We start from the raw sequence: 19019 nt of genomic DNA on the forward strand, positions 1-19019 counted from the left end.
GGGGCGCAGGGGCGCAGTGTAAGCTACTGGGGACAAGGAGGGTGGGCGCGGACGGGGCCGACAATACGCAGGAGACACGTCGCATTACGCAGCCGCCAGCGGACAAGTTTTATGAAAGTAAATTTGTCTGGGCTGCAGAAGGAACGGAACGGGGGAGGAAACGCGGAGAAGAATGCGCTTGTCCCTTTTTTTGTGAGGCCGTTTCCCAGAGATTATCCGAAATTAAACATCTTCTTCCCCTGCACTACGAGCTCGCTGTTGCTGCCGATATTCTCCTTCGTATTACTCCAGTAATTATGTCGATTTCTCCGTACATCTTCCAACAACCCTACCACAAAAAAGGTCAAAATTTAATAATGATTGTGGTGTTGCTCACGCTGCTAAATACTGCATTTTCGGCCAAAAACAAAGTTATTATGTGGCAGGTGTCATTAGAGCACAGTTAATAAAGTCATTTCATGTAATAATGAATAAACTGGACACTCATCTTTTCCTGTTTCCCACGCTGGTCTCGTTCTAGAATCATGGCTCAATCGTCGAAAATCTGGATGGTCATGATTCCAAGCTCGGATGCAAAGTGGCCTAGGTTTTATTCTGCTATATTCAAAAGTTTTGTAGATCCGCTTCACAAACCATTCTTGAAGATTACACTTTTGCAGGACAACGGTGATGTAAAAAAGTAATCAGCACACCGAATTTAAGTTACGCTTCCTTTCAATTGCTTTTGCTGCAAAATCACGTAACACACAAAACATCACTTCACAATACAAAACATACTTGAAAACATCTTCCTCACTGTTAAAGTTCACATTTTATAAGCTGACTACAATACGCGTCTTTCCAACATGACGTCCAAGACTTGACTTTCTCAAGGTCCGACTCTCTAGCAACTAACTCTAACAATCGCCTACGCGCCCAAAAATCAGAGTTACAAGTACGTCAAAGATCATAGTGATAAAAGAAAGAATACATATACGAATAATATCATTGCAATATAAACACATCGATGTATCAAAGTACCTCTACATTAATGAAATCAAATCTGAATGTTGTCTCAGAAATACGTCAACTATTTTACAGAAACACAGTAAGAATATTACTGGTATCGAGAGGTTCAGGTGAGGTGCCGTAATGGTTACGTGATTCAAGTACCATTACAATTTGTATCAAGCAATTTATTTTCATGTTCAATATGTGTATATCTGACAGCTCAGAAAGTTGCGGTGGCTGAAATCTGAATTGCACGCCGTGTTAAACAGGATCCAATCACAATAAACTGTCTTCACAGCACTGCTCATAACGTAAAGAACTCTTGTAATTATGAATGCAGTTGTGGGTGTTATGCCTTACTGACACTCAGTACGAAGCACATACCCAAAATCAATTCAGTGTCATACACAAGATTTGAGACATGGGAAAGGCACTTCAAGTCGAGACGTGAAAAAAATGGTTCAAATGGCTCTGAGCACTATGGGACTTAACATCTGTGGTCATGAGTCCCCTAGAACTTAGAACTACTTAAACCTAACTAACCTAAGGACATCACACACATCCATGCCCGAGGCAGGATTCGAACCTGCGACCGTAGCAGTTGCGCGGCACCCGACTGAGCGCCTAGAAGCGCCCGAGACCACCGCGGCCGGCGAGACGTGAAGTCAAGGGCGGAATAACAATAAGAAATGCCTGAATATCGCCGCATTTGCTATTCCGACTTCATCGTTCGGTAGCGCAGGCAACCGCGTTGATTTCGGGATTCTGATCACATTCGACTTTTTGTATTTATTATTTTACTCAAATGATTTATTTTATCTGCAAAAACACTAACTTAGCACAGCAAACAGTTCGCGGTTTTTAATAAAATGTTTCCGTCCCTCAAAAGGCACAGTTTGTGGTTTGTGTACCACGTGATATCCCGTACAAAAACCTTCCACTATCCTACGAGGAACAGGAGTTGATAGATCTGCGGAATAGAGATCTAGTTTTGCCATTTATTTCCAGGCAGCCAGAACAACATTCCAGAGGGCGTCGGAGGTTTCTAGCGCGGGGTCAGGCCAGTTTTCACATACTTGCCAGCAATAGTGACTCTCGCTGACTTACAGTTTAGAAATTAATTGTGCGCTGCCGGAAACGGAGGGGCATTCTGTAACGGTAAGTGCCCCACAGCAAGAAAGAAAAAGAAAATAACTGCTGTAACTTTACATGGAGTTTTAAGCAATGGGATGACACAGTACCATTCGGAAATTCGTGTGTTTCCTCACTTAAAGCTCTTCATTTCAGAGTAGCGTTTACACCCAACACCCTCAATAATTTATTAGGTATAATCCACTTTCTGCCTCTTCCTGCAGTTTTTTCCCGTTTACGACACCGTCTGGTAGAAACGAAGTTACCACCTGATAACTTAGCATTTGTCATATCATATTCTACCTCCTTCTATTCAATGCTTTCAGCATGCAAGTTTCTTCACCGCTTCCACCAGAAACCTAATCATGTGTTATCTGTCCATTAAACTGTCAACATCCTTTTTGCCTTCTCTTTTCCTCGCTCCTCCACTTCCTCAGCATCGAAGTGTATAAAAAACCTGATGACTCACTTGGCCACATGATTTTTTTTAGGCTGCCAGTACTGACAGGTGCATGGCGCCACCTATAAGAATCATCCATAACAGAAGAAATCCGCCCTGCATACAGCAACTAAGAGAGCACGCCAAATCAGTGGTGCATTCACTTATTGTTTTCTATAAATGGCGTGCAACAGGGATAAGTGCAGACATTTCTATTGGTGACTGAGAAGAGTCTACAATTATAACTATTAGGAGCAGTATATTTTTAGGGTGGTACATAATCGCTTATTATCCCCTGGGCAGCATGTCAGATGCTGAATTGTAACACATGGATGCAAAGCAGTTAGTCTATATTGATGGCGTAGTCCATTTATTGGTGCCGTTATGGCCGTGCAGAAAACATCAGATCGTAAAGTGTGTGAGATGTTCGAGGGGAGACTGTTCGATGTAGAGAAGAACAACCAACACATTGTTGTGTGTATGTATTAGAGTACCACATATAATAGTATCTGCAGTTATACCTGTTACACCCTGTATTTCTCTCCTTCTGTATTCTGCAGAGAACTCTCGCATTTCTCGTCCTGCCAGATGAGACACGCCTTTCGTTCCAGTGCACCCCACAGTCTGCAGCCGGCTGCACTCTGTTCCCTAAAAGACCATCCGAACATCTTCTATAACGTGTAGAATGAGTAATCCAGTCATTCACGCTGAGTACATAAGCTCATCCCTCTTATACACTACTTCGAAAAGCCGACAGTTAATATATAACGTCCAACGAGCTCTGTAGTATGATTGCTCCCATCAGAAGATATTCTAATGCCAGAATCATTGTTACATTAATACCTATGAAAACTATAAAAATGTTGTACTAGACAATGCGAAATACTTGAATTCCAACATTAAAAACACACCAAACTGAAAATGACGACATATACATACAATATCTAGGTATCTTGCCAACAACACTTTTACACCTACATCTACATCTATACCCTACAAGATTTCTGGCGGTGTGTGGCGGAGTGTACTTTCAGATCACTATCTTTCCCGCATTCACGTTTCCATTCACGAATGGCGCAAAGAAAGGATGACTCTAGATAAAGCTCTGTATTAGCTACAGTTGCCGGATTTCTTCATTGTGATCATTTTGTCGGACGTGTGTAGGGGAAAGCAATAATTTGCTTGACTCATCGCAGAATAATTTCAACAGTAAATATCTTCGTCACTCAATGAAGGCTTTCACGACCGGATGTTTCAGCTGCCGAGAATTCTTCCAGGTTGTATGACCGTGGTCCATGGAACTCTTCTATACCTCACGTTTCGTCCAAAGCTACGTTGGACATCTTCGGAGGTCCTCCTGGTTGTGCTGAGTCTTGCCGACTGACGAGTCGGACGTCGAAGAACGGCCTCAATACCGTGGAAAGTGGACGTCGTCTGGATTTCACGTGATAGCAGAGATAAATCTTGTCAAGGTTAAGATAGAACTATCCATCATAGTACGTCAAAGGTAAAAGCTTCTCATCGATTCTACAGCGCCACTCTCCATATATCGCTGAATTTCACAGCTTCTTCTTTTCTGTTAAAATTATCTCAATGTTTATATACACTCCTGGAAATGGAAAAAAGAACACATTGACACCGGTGTGTCAGACCCACCATACTTGCTCCGGACACTGCGAGAGGGCTGTACAAGCAATGATCACACGCACGGCACAGCGGACACACCAGGAACCGCGGTGTAGGCCGTCGAATGGCGCTAGCTGCGCAGCATTTGTGCACCGCCGCCGTCAGTGTCAGCCAGTTTGCCGTGGCATACGGAGCTCCATCGCAGTCTTTAACACTGGTAGCATGCCGCGACAGCGTGGACGTGAACCGTATGTGCAGTTGACGGACTTTGAGCGAGGGCGTATAGTGGGCATGCGGGAGGCCGGGTGGACGTACCGCCGAATTGCTCAACACGTGGGGCGTGAGGTCTCCACAGTACATCGATGTTGTCGCCAGTGGTCGGCGGAAGGTGCACGTGCCCGTCGACCTGGGACCGGACCGCAGCGACGCACGGATGCACGCCAAGACCGTAGGATCCTACGCAGTGCCGCAGGGGACCGCACCGCCACTTCCCAGCAAATTAGGGACACTGTTGCTCCTGGGGTATCGGCGAGGACCATTCGCAACCGTCTCCATGAAGCTGGGCTACGGTCCCGCACACCGTTAGGCCGTCTTCCGCTCACGCCCCAACATCGTGCAGCCCGCCTCCAGTGGTGTCGCGACAGGCGTGAATGGAGGGACGAATGGAGACGTGTCGTCTTCAGCGATGAGAGTCGCTTCTGCCTTGGTGCCAATGATGGTCGTATGCGCGTTTGGCGCCGTGCAAGTGAGCGCCACAATCAGGACTGCATACGACCGAGGCACACAGGGCCAACACCCGGCATCATGGTGTGGGGAGCGATCTCCTACACTGGCCGTACACCACTGGTGATCGTCGAGGGGACACTGAATAGTGCACGGTACATCCAAACCGTCATCGAACCCATCGTTCTACCATTCCTAGACCGGCAAGGGAACTTGCTGTTCCAACAGGACAATGCACGTCCGCATGTATCCCGTGCCACCCAACGTGCTCTAGAAGGTGTAAGTCAACTACCCTGGCCAGCAAGATCTCCGGATCTGTCCCCCATTGAGCATGTTTGGGACTGGATGAAGCGTCGTCTCACGCGGTCTGCACGTCCAGCACGAACGCTGGTCCAACTGAGGCGCCAGGTGGAAATGGCATGGCAAGCCGTTCCACAGGACTACATCCAGCATCTCTACGATCGTCTCCATGGGAGAATAGCAGCCTGCATTGCTGCGAAAGGTGGATATACACTGTACTAGTGCCGACATTGTGCATGCTCTGTTGCCTGTGTCTATGTGCCTGTGGTTCTGTCAGTGTGATCATGTGATGTATCTGACCCCAGGAATGTGTCAATAAAGTTTCCCCTTCCTGGGACAATGAATTCACGGTGTTCTTATTTCAATTTCCAGGAGTGTATTTCGATGGCTTCTCTATATAGCCATGGATAATAGATCGTCATAGTGCGGCGGCACGGTTCTTTCCGTCCCTTCACGACGGACCTGCCCCTACCTGTGAACATTGTCTCAGCAGATCATCAGTAGGGAAGCCGAGTGAAACCTACTGTACTTCGACGTGAACCAGGCTGCAATTAAAGTCACTAATCTACGTTTCGGAAGAAAGGTTTCATATGAAATGAAAGGTTGGAAATTTTGTCCTCAATTAATATATTCTGAAACTTAGGTGAACAAGTATCACTGCCAAACCTGTGCTAGTCTTAACACAGTTACTCACAATCCCTTTCACTCACGTTAGCAAGTTTATGGTGTTGCATTTCCCGAAAACGTAATAGCTACAAAAATACTTATTGCTTTAGATCGATAATGCTCGCAAAATATTAAGTCGGTCGGTACCAAATGCAGTCACAGTTTTTTAGCCACCGACCTGCTCAATGCGCCACGCGGAATATATGTCTTATCTCGTCACAAAATTCACTTAAACATTCCGATATTTCTACATACACATCGGAATAATTATGCCGTCACTTTACCACACTTTTGATGTATGAAACAATGTTAGATCTGGCAAGTTATCGTTTCCATCGGAACTACTACTACACACGTCCGATCTGTTTCATGGCTAGGTTTCGACTCTTTTCTTGAGCACTCTAAGTCTTCTCTACCAGCAGAGAAAAACGCACGAAGAATATTGCTTTACCATTGGTCAGTTTACTCAACAGCCAATAGCAGTCTTCTCTACCAGCAGAGAAAAACGCGTGAAGAATATTGCTTTACCATTGGTCAGTTTACTCAACAGCCAATAGCAAAACAACATTCTCCCGCGTCAATCCGCGCTTTTCATCAATAACCAATGGCAAAATAGTAAACCTAACGACTGCACTTTTTACCGACGTAATTATCTAATATGCTGAAGGTTTGTTTATGCATAAAGTTATTTACTATTGTTATTTATATCTAAATTAACTTTCTCTTTATCATAAACTTACTTTACAAATCTAGTCTACAAAAATCCCCTTTGCCCATATCCATACTTCTTCACCGAGCGAGGTGGCGCAGTGGTTAGCACACTGGACTCGCATTCGGGAGGACGACGGTTCAATCCCGTCTCCGGCCATCCTGATTTAGGTTTTCCGTGGTTTTCCTAAATCCTTTCAGGCAAATGCCGGGATGGTTCCTTTCAAAGGGCACGGCCGATTTCCTTCCCCCGTCCTTCCCTAACCCGAGCTTGCGCTCCGTCTCTAATGACCTCGTTGTCGACGGGACGTTAAACACTAATCTCCTCCTCCTCTCATACTTCTTCGAAATGTTCCCACACTAAATCCTACTACATAACTCGTTAAACAATTATCTTCATATTAACCTTAAACCACACTCACGCATCATTCATACTGCTAAAACACAATTATAACATTTTACATACACAAAAAGACATAATAACACTTTATGAAAATACTAGAACAGTTTATGAAAAACATTCTATTACTGTAGTGCACTCTAGTGGGCACAGCCGAAACTAAAATCACAGTCCCCCTATCCAGTATTGTACCGAGCGAGGTGGCGCAGTGGTTAGACACTGGACTCATATCCGGGAGGACGACGGTTCAATCACGCGTCCGGCCATCCTGATTTAGGTTTTCCGTGATTTCCCTAAATCGCTCCAGGCAAATGCCGGGATGGTTCCAATCAAAGGGCACGGCCGACTTCCTTCCCCGTCCTTCCCTAATCCGATGAGACCGATGACCTCGCTGTCTGGTCTCCTTCCCCGAAACAACCAACCAACCAACCTATCCAGTATTGTCCTCTATCGGCTGATACATAAACTACGTGCACGTCCAGTTTCGCGTCACCATCTCTCACTATCCAGCTCTGAGACACATCTCCCACTTAACCGCCTCCAAGGCAGGATCGTTATACGGCGCTACGCCGCAATAGTACATAAAACAGAAAGGAAGAAGCTATGAAAATTGAGGTACTTGTGAGCACATCTTATCTGTCCGTCTCCCCCCCCCTCTCCCCCATGGCCCCATTCCGTCTGTTTCCACCTGATAATAACGATTGTTAAGCACATATGTGGCACTACGGAACGCAAAGAGCACGTACTGATGCAAGCTCGAATCAGTCTGCATTAAGCGTGCTGCAGCCACCACAGACGCCTACTGCAGAGGCAACACTGCAGACAGACTAGCGATGCAGGTTGCAAGTACTACAGTTGACAACAAACACGTAGCTGTGGCCAACGTCCAGCAGAGAGCATCAACCAGTAGTACAGGAAGGGGGCGCGACGATCAGCGAACTATTTCTGGCGATCACGTATGTGCGAATAGTCCCGTAAATACCCCTCCGCCCGTGCCTAGATAACCCGGCGCCCGGCCGTTCAGCAGGCAGTTCTCGGCTCGCCGAGTGTGGAAATGTTCGGCCGGTCCAGTCGACCATCCTCTCCTCCGCTGCTAACAGCCGACTTCGACATGGAACATCTGTCCGGGTATAGAGTCGAAGGGAACTCTGATTATAGGAATTAGTTGTTATTTGCTTGATCCGTAGAAGGGGTCCTTATTGATTTTTGGTTTTGAAGAGGGTTCAGTTTCCTTAATATAAAAAATTGACAAGACGATTTAGGTCTTGCTCTACAGATTTAGCACAATGTGTCACTGAATAATCGGCCACGATACCTCCCAAATTTTTTCAGCACGTCAGACAGAGCGTCCCGAAATTCAGCGACTGGTTGTCTCTGTGAGGGCTCTGCTTGATGTCCACCACGCACACTCCATTCACTGAATGATCCCTAGACGCCAGGTGTTTGTCGTTGCTGTCTTTTACAAATATACAGGGTGTTACAAAAAGGTACGGCCAAACTTTCAGGAAACATTCCTCACACACAAAGAAAGAAAATATGTTACGTGGACATGTGTCCGGAAACGCTTACTTTCCATGTCAGAGCTCATTTTATTACTTCTCTTCAAATCACATTAATCATGGAATGGAAACACACAGCAACAGAACGTACCAGCGTGACTTCAAACACTTTGTCACTGAAAATGTTTAAAATATCCTCCGTTAGCGAGGATACATGCATCCATCCACCGTCGCATGGAATCCCTGATGCTCTGATGCAGCCCTGGAGAATGGCGTATTTCATCACAGCCGTCCACAATACGACCACGAAGAGTCTCTACATTTGGTACCGGGGTTGCCTAGACAAGAGCTTTCAAATGCCCCCATAACTGAAAGTCAAGAGGGTTGAGGTCAGGAGAGCGTCGAGGCCATGGAATTGGTTCGCCCCTACCACTCCATCGGTCACCGCATCTGTTGTTGAGGAGCGTACGAACACTTCGACTGAAATGTGCAGGAGCTCCATCGTGCATGAACCACATGTTGTGTCGTACTTGTAAAGGCACATGTTCTACCAGCACAGGTAGAGTATCTCGTATGAAATCATGATAACGTGCTCCATTGAGCGTAGGTGGAAGAACATGGGGCCCAATCAAGACATCACCAACAATGCCTGCCCAAACGTTCACAGAAAATCTGTGTTGATGACGTGATTGCACAATTGCGTGCGGATTCTCGTCAGCCCAGACATGTTGATTGTGAAAAATTACAATTTGATCACGTTGGAATGAAGCTTCATCCGTAAAGAGAACATTTGCACTGAAATGAGGATTGACACATTGTCGGATGAATCATTCACAGAAGTATACCCGTGGAGGCCAATCAGCTGCTGATAGTGCCTGCACACGCTGTACATGGTACGGAAACAACTGGTTCTCCCGTAGCACTCTCCATACAGTGACGTGGTCAACGTTACCTTGTACAGCAACAACTTCTCTGTCGCTGACATTAGGGTTATCGTCAACTGCACGAAGAATTGCCTCGTCCATTGCAGATGTCCTCGTCGTTCTAGGTCTTCCCCAGTCGCGAGTCATAGGCTGGAATGTTTCGTGCTCCCTAAGACGCCGATCAATTGCTTCGAAAGTCATCCTGTCGGGGCACCTTCGTTCTGGAAATCTGTCTCGATACAAACGTACCGCGCCACGGCTATTGCCCCGCGGTAATCCATACATCAAATGGGCATCTGCCAACTCCGCATTTGTAAACATTGCATTGACTGCAAAACCACGCTAACCTGTTGATGCTACGTACTGATGTGCTTGATGCTAATACTGTAGAGCAATGAGTCGCATGTCAACACAAGCAACCGAAGTCAATTGGGCCAACTAGCGGTGAATCGAGGAAGTACAGTACATACTGACGAAACTAAAACGAGCTCTAAGATGGAAATCAAGCATTTCCGGACACATGTCCACATAACATATTTTCTTTATTTGTATGTGAGGAATATTTCCTGAAAGTTTGGCCGTACCTTTTTGTAACACCCTGTATTGCTACCATCCGACATCGGTTCACGCACCAGACTGAAACGTACAAATGATGGAAGTAGCTTCCAGTAGCCATAGTCTGCTTGGGATTGTTTTGCGTAACGTTACTGAGGCAACAACACACTCATCATCAGTATCAGCTGATTTACGGGTGTGGCTGTTGTCGGCCTGGGTTTTTTATCAATGCATCACGGCTGTGCCTGCAGACGCGGACGACTCGAGCGGCTCCTACCAGTGCGGTCCCGCCTCGCTGGAGGCCATCCGCTGCGGCGCTGTGGGCTTCAACTACGACGTCGGCTTCATGCTGGCCTCCGTCAACGCGGACGTGTTCCGCTGGAAGGAGGACCCCGACTGCGAGCTCGGCTACAAGAGCATCCACTGCGACAAGTACCAGTGAGTGGCCCCTCTGTACTTACCTCGCACGCAGCTACACCACCGTCCACTGCCACAGGCACCAGTAAGCCACCTGATTACATCCATTACGTACACATCTACACGTGCACCCACTGTCACAAGTACCAATAAATCTACCTCGTGTACACTGCTGCACAGACACCCAATGCAACAAGTTCGAGTGAGCAAGTTCATTATACGTGTCACAAGCTGGGCTGCGCCACATCTATTCTAACAAGGTACAGTAAACCATCTCATTATCACCTGCACATCTGTTCTGGTGTCCACTGTGCAAAGTACCAGCAAGCGACCTCCTCATACTTATCAAGTGCACATCTACTCCAACATTCATTGTGGCAAATACTTTTAAACAGCCTTATGATTCCTATGAGATGCACAGGCAGATAAGCTAGGATACCCAAGGATCTATTGTAACAAGTACCAGTAAGTTACTTCATTATACTCGTACGGTGCACAACTATGCTAGCATACAATGTCGCTAGTACTAGTTAGCTACTGAACTTTGAAAGTGTTGTTAATAAAACTTCTCTATTTAAACTAGACTGAACTGCATGTGACTGCTTTAGTCTTTAATAAAACTTGCATCTGAGTGCGTATTTAACTGAACTGAACTTTATCTGACTGCATGAAAATATTGTTGGAAAATTAATACTCAAAATACACATCTGACTGCATGAAAGTTTAGTGGTAAAAATAAATGAAAGTCACCAACCTGCATCTGACTGCGCCTGTGGACTTAACTCGTGCACTCCTTCCCGTTTAGCCGATAATAAAACATATATTCAACTCATCCGTAGTGCAATGGCATAGAACCGTCATTCTAGATAACTTTACTCATTTTTGCCCTGTTTGTTACTTAATAAAAATTCTGTCCTGATCTGAATAATTTGCCAACTGTGCAATGGCATATAGATTATTTTACTCTGATAAATGAAATTATTAGCTTTACTCATGGGAACTTTACTTTAATGTACCTTTTGGTTCAATGCAAGCACAGGATACGGAGAACGACATAAGGTGTGAGATGAAACTCTAATTTTATCTAAAAAATATTTATTGTCCAAACTTTTAAGGCACATGTGAAAAACTAAAAAAAACTTCTATAGCATGGATTTACGAGAATGTTTCACAAAACGCTTATTGCGTCAACAATGGGATTTCTATATAGCTTTTAGACATTATTTAACCAAAGAAAACCTATTTTATTAATTATTCTTTCTAGTTTCCCCAGGTATGTGCCGAGTTTCGCTCAATATATAGCTTATTATGTGCGTAGCGCCAATTCTTACTTTGATGCTGTCACGACCCGGCTGCCTCCTGCAGGCATCTAGCTCCGACTCGAAACACGTCTGCTGTCTCTGCGCATCTCCTCACCACTACTCAAACTTTTACCGCATGCACCTAGCTCTGTTAGCTGTCAAAGTTCTTACTACTCGAAGATGTACTACCCGTCCAACCTTGCGGTTGGGAACTGTCGACATTTTTCACTGCCTCTATCCTGATCGAATCTCAGCACATACCTTTCAACTTTACTTGTTACACTGTAAGCTCCACCAGCGTCGATACCACTAAGCAGCCTCTTTCTATTAATCACAAGCTGGCCTACATCAGTATCATCTCTGACAAGAAATAGTAAGTTACCTCATCACATTCATCATATACATAGCTGAACCAGTCGCACTATGACCGATATTGATAAACACTACCATTGAACTTTTCATGCACACAGCTATGCCAGCATCCACCGTAAGAAGTGCCATTAAGCTACATCATTGTACACGGTGATTCGGCTGTCCCTACCGCTGGGTTTTATGCAATCTGCAACGCCTTCACGTACCACGAACAAGATTTTCATATCCTCTCCCTCGCTATGCACAAACTGTTACTCCTACAGAAAAAAGAAACAGCATCTTTTTACAGGAAATTTAATTTAATTGAATTTTGAGCTCGAATACGTTTCCGCTAGAGGTCTTAGTTTTCGAATTATTCAATGAAAACGTACAAAAGTTACCTACACACTCGTTTTTCTTGAATAACTCAAAAACTGTTGCCTCTATCAAAAACTTACCTGGCTACAAAATTCTCTGCAAATAGGAGCGTCATCTTTTCTATAGGACTAATAGTTTGCGCTTATCGAGCGAGAGAATATGGAAATCTAGCGTGTGGTTTCTCAGGGTATTGCGCGTTACAAAAAACCCATGGGTAGGGGCAGATGAATAACCCTGCATTTACCATGAGCAGTCCTGAAGTACTGTCCACTGAGACAAGTACAAGTGAGCAAGCTAACTGTACGTGTCACAAGCTGGGCTGCGTCAGCATGTATTCAGACAAGCACCAGTACTCAACGTCCCTATACTTATCACCTGCATGTCTGCTTTAACATTTCACTGTGGAAAGTACCAGTATGCATCACTTCCATCATTCTTATCAAGTCCACGGTTTCTCCTGCATCCACTGTGGTAAGTACCTGTCAGCAAACCCGGTGTTCTTCTAATAAGAGTGGCCGAGAGGTTCTAGGCGATTAAGTCCGGAACCGCGCTGCTGCTACCGTCGCTGGTTCGAATCCTGCCTCGGGCATGGATGTGTGTGAGGTCCTTTGGTTAGTTACGTTTAAGTAATCCTAAGTCTAGGAGACTGATGACCTCAGATATTAAGTCCCACAGTGCTTAGAGCCATTTGAACCATTTCTAATAAGACCAGAAGACGGGAGGAGAGTGTATGTCTTGAGAAACGTCGTAGGCAACTGCCAGCTCAGACGACAGAAAATGTTGTTACTCTAACTCACCGATAAAACCATCATTTGTTACAACACCACTCTGACAAGTAGCACTGAGCGTCGCCTTCAGACCTATCAAGCGGTTGGCCACACCGGCAACATTCACTGACACACGTACCATTAAACAACCTGAATGTGCCTATCAAGGGCACACCTACTCCAGCATCGAATGTTGTAACTACCACGAAGCCTAATGTTTACATTCCTCGTACGTTTGCTGGATTCTTTCTGGTCTTAGATGCGCAACATTACAGTCACAAGTGTTCAAGCGTACAAGGAGTGTACTGTACCTACCACACAGGTAATTTGCGCGAAGAGTAGAGCGTCCGAACGTTTTCAGTTACTACATCTTTCAAACAGTCTTCAAGGTAAAGTGGAATTCCAGATTTCATTTTATGTGGAACTTCCTACAAACTGGAGGATGCGGGTCAGTTTTACAATCTTTGTGTTATTGAAGAATAATTTAATTCTGAGAAACATATTCCTCAACTGTGGTGTCACCGCCAGACACCACACTTGCTAGGTGGTAGCTTTAAATCGGCCGCGGTCCATAGTATACGCCGGACCCGCGTGTCGCCACATCAGTGATAGCAGACCGAGCGCCGCCACACGGCAGGTCTAGAGAGACTTCCTAGCACTCGCCCCAGTTGTACGGACGACTTTGCTAGCGACTACACGGACGGAGACTCTCTCATTTGCCGAGAATATAGATAGCATAGCCTTCAGCTAAGTCAATGGCTACGACCTAGCAAGCCGCCATTTATCTTTTGCTATGTATCTACTGAAGCATGTACAGTAACAAGACCAATGTTCACCAATTGTGGATTAAAGTTAAGTATTCCAGAAGCTACGTACTTTTCTTTATAGCATTCATTACGTATCCTGTTTCAGACCTCACGCCAGCCTGCGTGAGTTTAAGCGCGTGCCTTTCGGTTACCCGTCACTGTGGACTGGCTGTCTTGTCAGTCCACAACATCTGTTCCTCGTTCACTTAGTAATTTTGGAAACAACTAATCAACATCTAACATTTTAAATATATCATTAGTGTTATACTTATAAACAAAGTAATGATTCCACTGAAGCGAATAGTTGAACGGATTAGACATTTTATCCATTCCTTCATAACGGATACACTCGCTAATGAAACTCATCATAAATAATTCATTACACAGAAAAATAAACATAAATGCACCTACAACAGTGGGAAAAAGGACCTTTTCACTCTTACCAGTCCCGTCGGTGGTTTGTGATGGAGATCAATGTACTGCCACGACAACCTTTGATCGTTCATCCAGCGACGTAAAGTAGCATTGCAAAATTTAAATCTGGTCTAAAATCATTTCTTCTGGATGAGAGCTTCTGTTCCACGAATGATGTTTTGACGTAAAAACTGTCAGCACGAATAACTAAAAAACGGAATTTCAATGTATAACTCCTGGTATGATTAGAATTAAATAATAATATGTTCACTGTTAGTAAGACAACGTCCTGTAAAGTTACTTATAAATAAATAGTGTACACATAGCCCGTAACCTCACTCACTACACGTCATTTCAATAAATACGTACAAATGACCCTTTGACCATATTACAAATTAACAAACCATAAGCCGATGTCGCTGCGAAAACCATAAAAGGACAGTACAGTGTAGATTACGACTATATTATGCTCATTAGCACTGGGACGAGGGAGGTGCATTTGGAATGTTAAATATTTCTGACGGAGTAAATTTTCGGAGTACTTTCCGTCCCTCGCTAACACAGAGTCAGATCACAAAATAAAGGGAATTTTTAAGGAGGCACTTACGCATATGAAATCCGTCAAAATGTGTAAAGGGATCCATAATTTATCGCTGGTTCTTTGGCGCCAACGCCGCTCCTTGTCCACGTAATGTCAGTGAGAACGCATCTATTGGCGATTCAGCGAAATAATCTCCCATCTCTGTGCTCTACATCTACAGCACATTATTACTGAAAAGCTAGTAACAGAAAATGCGCTTGTCTTCAAGAAGCTGTTATCAAAACAGGAAAAAACAACTGGCAATGTATCTTTACACGTATCAGGTGGAGAAGGGCAAGTCTGGGATTCTATAGTGTCGGTTAAATTTATGAAGAACAGAGAACAAAAAGGTTTACGGGTAGCCCCCCCCCCCCCCCATTTTCTGTTGTAGAGTACAGCATACGTATTGGAGATGTGACATCCTGTGATTTGTGTTCCGTGTTGGAGTACAGTTGTCATGGTGAAGACAAGCCTTTTCTCTTTAATTCCGAAATAATGAGACTATTTCTAATTTGTGGAAAGGAAAACTTTTGTATTAAGGGAATAAAATTAGCTATCTGTTCCCATTTCAATTGGTCGTTCGAAGGCTGTTAAAAACAGTAACTTGAATAAGCTTATCGAACCATTTCTCCTGACTGAATCCTTATCAGATGTGCGCAGCAAAGCTTTAATTATCATGTACTTAAATAACCTGTGCTATAATACTGGAAGAATTACGATGAAGTGTAGAAGATAGGGGAATAACGACATGTGTACACCAAAACTGGAAACTATACAGAAGAGGAGGTAGAGAAAAAAGTCCGCTATCAGGGAGGAAAGGAAGCAAGAAAGATATCAGGAGTAGCTTGGCACAGATGATGAAAGTGTACTTCAGTATCTTCTTGGAAGTAAAAAGTGGACGATATGGCCGAGCGGTTCTAGGCGCTTCTGTCTGAAACCGCGCGACCGATACAGTCGCAGGTTCGAATCCTGCCTCGGGTGTGGATGTGTGTGTGATGTCCTTAGGTTAGTTAGATTTAAGTAGTTCTAAGTTACAGGGGACTGATGACCTCAGATGTTAAGTTCCATTGTGTTCAGAGCCATTTGGACGATAGGAAACCAAGAGAAGAAAGAACTGGAAGCGTTTGAAAAATGGTACTGTGGAACAGTGTTAAAAATTAAGAAGACTTACAATGTACGAATTAAAGAAGTACTGAAAATAATATGCGAGGAAAGTAGTACATGGAAAAATCCTTCCAGAAGAAGGGACAGGTTAGTGGCTTATCTGCCACGGTCTTCAGCTGTAGTTACGAGTATTTTGGGTTTGGAAGCAACATTACAATGGAAAACTAGTGGTCGCAAACAAAGGATGAGATATGCAGAACCAATTACATAGATTATAGAGTATTTTGGGTGTGGGAGTTTAATAGAGATGAAAACATTAGCAAAAGATAGAGAAAGATGAAGGACTGAATCAGACCAATTGAAAGGTAGATGATAAAAACTATTATGCCTCTTTCTCAGTCTTCCTCCCGACAGAGCACAACCATTCAAACTTGTATTATTTGCAGTTTAATTCATCCGTGGATCACTTTACACTGATATTAGACGGTCGTAGTATGAAAGTTAGTAAATAAAAATATCTACTTCATATATCCAGACATTTACATACATACAGGTATAGTTTGACAAGGATGGGTCAGGTATTTATTTATTCTTGATAATTACAGCCTTTTATCTGAAAAGCTAAAATAGGCCCTACAAATCACATTTATATATTTATATATTAACTGTTTATTTCTGATACTTAATTTTTAAAATACTACAACTGCTTTTACTACTACAAAAGTACAATGAAACCCTTAACCAGTTCATTTATTTTGGTGCATTTAGCTTGTAGATGACTGTTTCCACTACAGGATCCGCCCTCATACCACCCCGGTCAACAGCCATTGTCTGCCTGATTCCTCAGGCATCGGGCAGGAAGTGAGTAGCTTTTCCACTGTAGCGAGTAATTCCACCCATCAATGTTACAAGTCCATACTTTCATGGTCGTACGCACCAAGGGAATGTAGATTCTTGGGACACTATTTCATTCGGTGGTCGCCGACCTCAGTCATCTTTCCTCCAACTGCATAGTATGTTACCCAGATTCGATGGCAGCTTGATGATTTATGGTTGAACGCCTCGTGAAGTCTTCCTTGGCCTTCCTGGAGGCTGCGGCTGCTGTATCGTCCAAGAGGCGGCAGCTCGACTCGCTCCTTACTGCTGCTTTAGGATCCAGCATGCTTAACACGTGACGTCCACTACCCGCCGTATCTTCACAGAGCGCGCAGTCCCACGGCGTGTGTTCTGGTGCGCCCACACAGCCCTAGCTATCGTTCATGTGTCTTTTGATTTTGTATAGATACGTAACATGTGGACCATGGCCAGTCAGGTAATGTATCAGTCAAGAATGTGGGTTAAGAAATCTCCTTTTTAATATCTCCCTGATGTTAGGAAGAAATTCGTATGTTGTCCTGCCTGTGCCTGAATTGGCCCATTCATTTTGCCACAGTTATCATATGCAATCTTTTTACTGTTTGCGAACTGGCCTCGCTCAGTTCCAAGCACGCTTCTTACTTGCATTTGATGCCTTTCTTCAACCAGTAAAAGCCGCCCGCCCCTTGACCTATTTTCCTGGTCCAGCGGGCACATTCCTAGAATCACTAACAAAGCATTATTCGGGGTAGTGCAGTAGGCGCCCGTTAATCTTAGTAGCATTCCCCGTTAAACTCTTCTCACTAATGAGGCTGGCTTCACTAGCTGCAATCTATGAGCCCAAACTCTTGCACCATATCCTATGACTGACCCTAATATGGATTGGAGGTATTTTCTGATTGTTTTGAATGGAAGTCGAAATTGCCTCTTTGCAATAGTTATAATTTTATTCATGTACGACGTTCGTCCAGAAATGCCCCTAGACATCTCCTTACTGCACTTCTCCTAATCGTTACATCATTTAATTTTTTTAGGGCTTCTTACTAGGCTTCCTTTTAGTAGGAAGTAGGCTACTTTCTTTTGTGACGTGCTAGTGACAATCCAACACTTCGACACCAGCCCTCAAGTTCGTGGAGGGTTGCATTATATTTGTCTTCTGTAATTCTTCTGGAGACATCACTTGAGAAGAACAGCACGTCAGCTGCAAATGCTGACTGTATTATGGGCTCCAGTGCTACATAAAATAACTCTAGACCACACGCTGATCCCCTCGGACAGCCTTTTGTTATGGTCTTCGTTAGCTTCTTTCCTGGGCATGTTAAAAAAGCATGTCGCCAATGGCAGTAATCTCTAAGGAAGTTGTACAGCGCCTCTGATCATTTTAAATCCCTAAGGCGACCTATATAGATAGTCGACCGTGACTTTGTAGTATGAACGATGTCGGCACTGGCTTGAAGTAATTCAGGGAGACCACGGAAACATAAATCAGGGACGGCCAGATGAAGGTTGGAGCCTGCATCCACAGAATAGTAGGCTAGTCCATTAAAAACAACGCAGTCTCATCCGGTTGACTCCCAGTATAAAATACTGTTTTATTTATACATGTTTGCAAAGATGTTATTTCATACTGTGAAAAGCTAGAGGGACATTGGTCATTCATTTGTCAACTGTACTGCACTCACATACTGTTCTATACTTACGTTGTTTCACAGTGTGCAGAGGTGGCGCTACAGTCTTAACACTCTTCTCAAGACCAGCTGTTGCACACATAACACACACTACAACCAGCTGACACCAAGATCATGATCAAGGTGTTTGTTTGCCATGAGATGTTAGTACTACCCATTGCAGAGCTTAGAGCTTTTCATTAGGCTTTCAGGTATGTGCGCAAATGTATTTTGTGATGACACGGATGTTTCATTACTTCCCTTACATTTTGCACCAAACCCCTACACTGCATTATTTCGGTACCCCTACATTGTGTAGAATATAATACTGAATAGTTCCCTTAAGCTGTCATTCTAAATAAGTTTGTATTAGTAATAATCTTCTTTGCCAACATTCAATACAATATTTGTCCGTAGTA

General features: G+C 44.1%; 1 protein-coding gene across 1 annotated transcript in view; it reads left to right on the top strand.

Annotated features, from left to right (window-relative positions):
• The window catches only part of LOC126412369 (hemocyte protein-glutamine gamma-glutamyltransferase-like), a 389080-nt gene that overhangs the window by 229837 nt on the left and 140224 nt on the right, over positions 1 to 19019 (top strand). The window contains exon 8 of the mRNA XM_050081937.1: positions 10212 to 10398. Within this exon, the coding sequence (XP_049937894.1) occupies positions 10212 to 10398 (187 nt within the window). The remainder of the gene's footprint in view (positions 1 to 10211; positions 10399 to 19019) is intronic.

The sequence above is a fragment of the Schistocerca serialis genome, chromosome 7 (assembly GCF_023864345.2).
Source record: "Schistocerca serialis cubense isolate TAMUIC-IGC-003099 chromosome 7, iqSchSeri2.2, whole genome shotgun sequence".
Lineage (NCBI taxonomy): Eukaryota > Metazoa > Arthropoda > Insecta > Orthoptera > Acrididae > Schistocerca > Schistocerca serialis.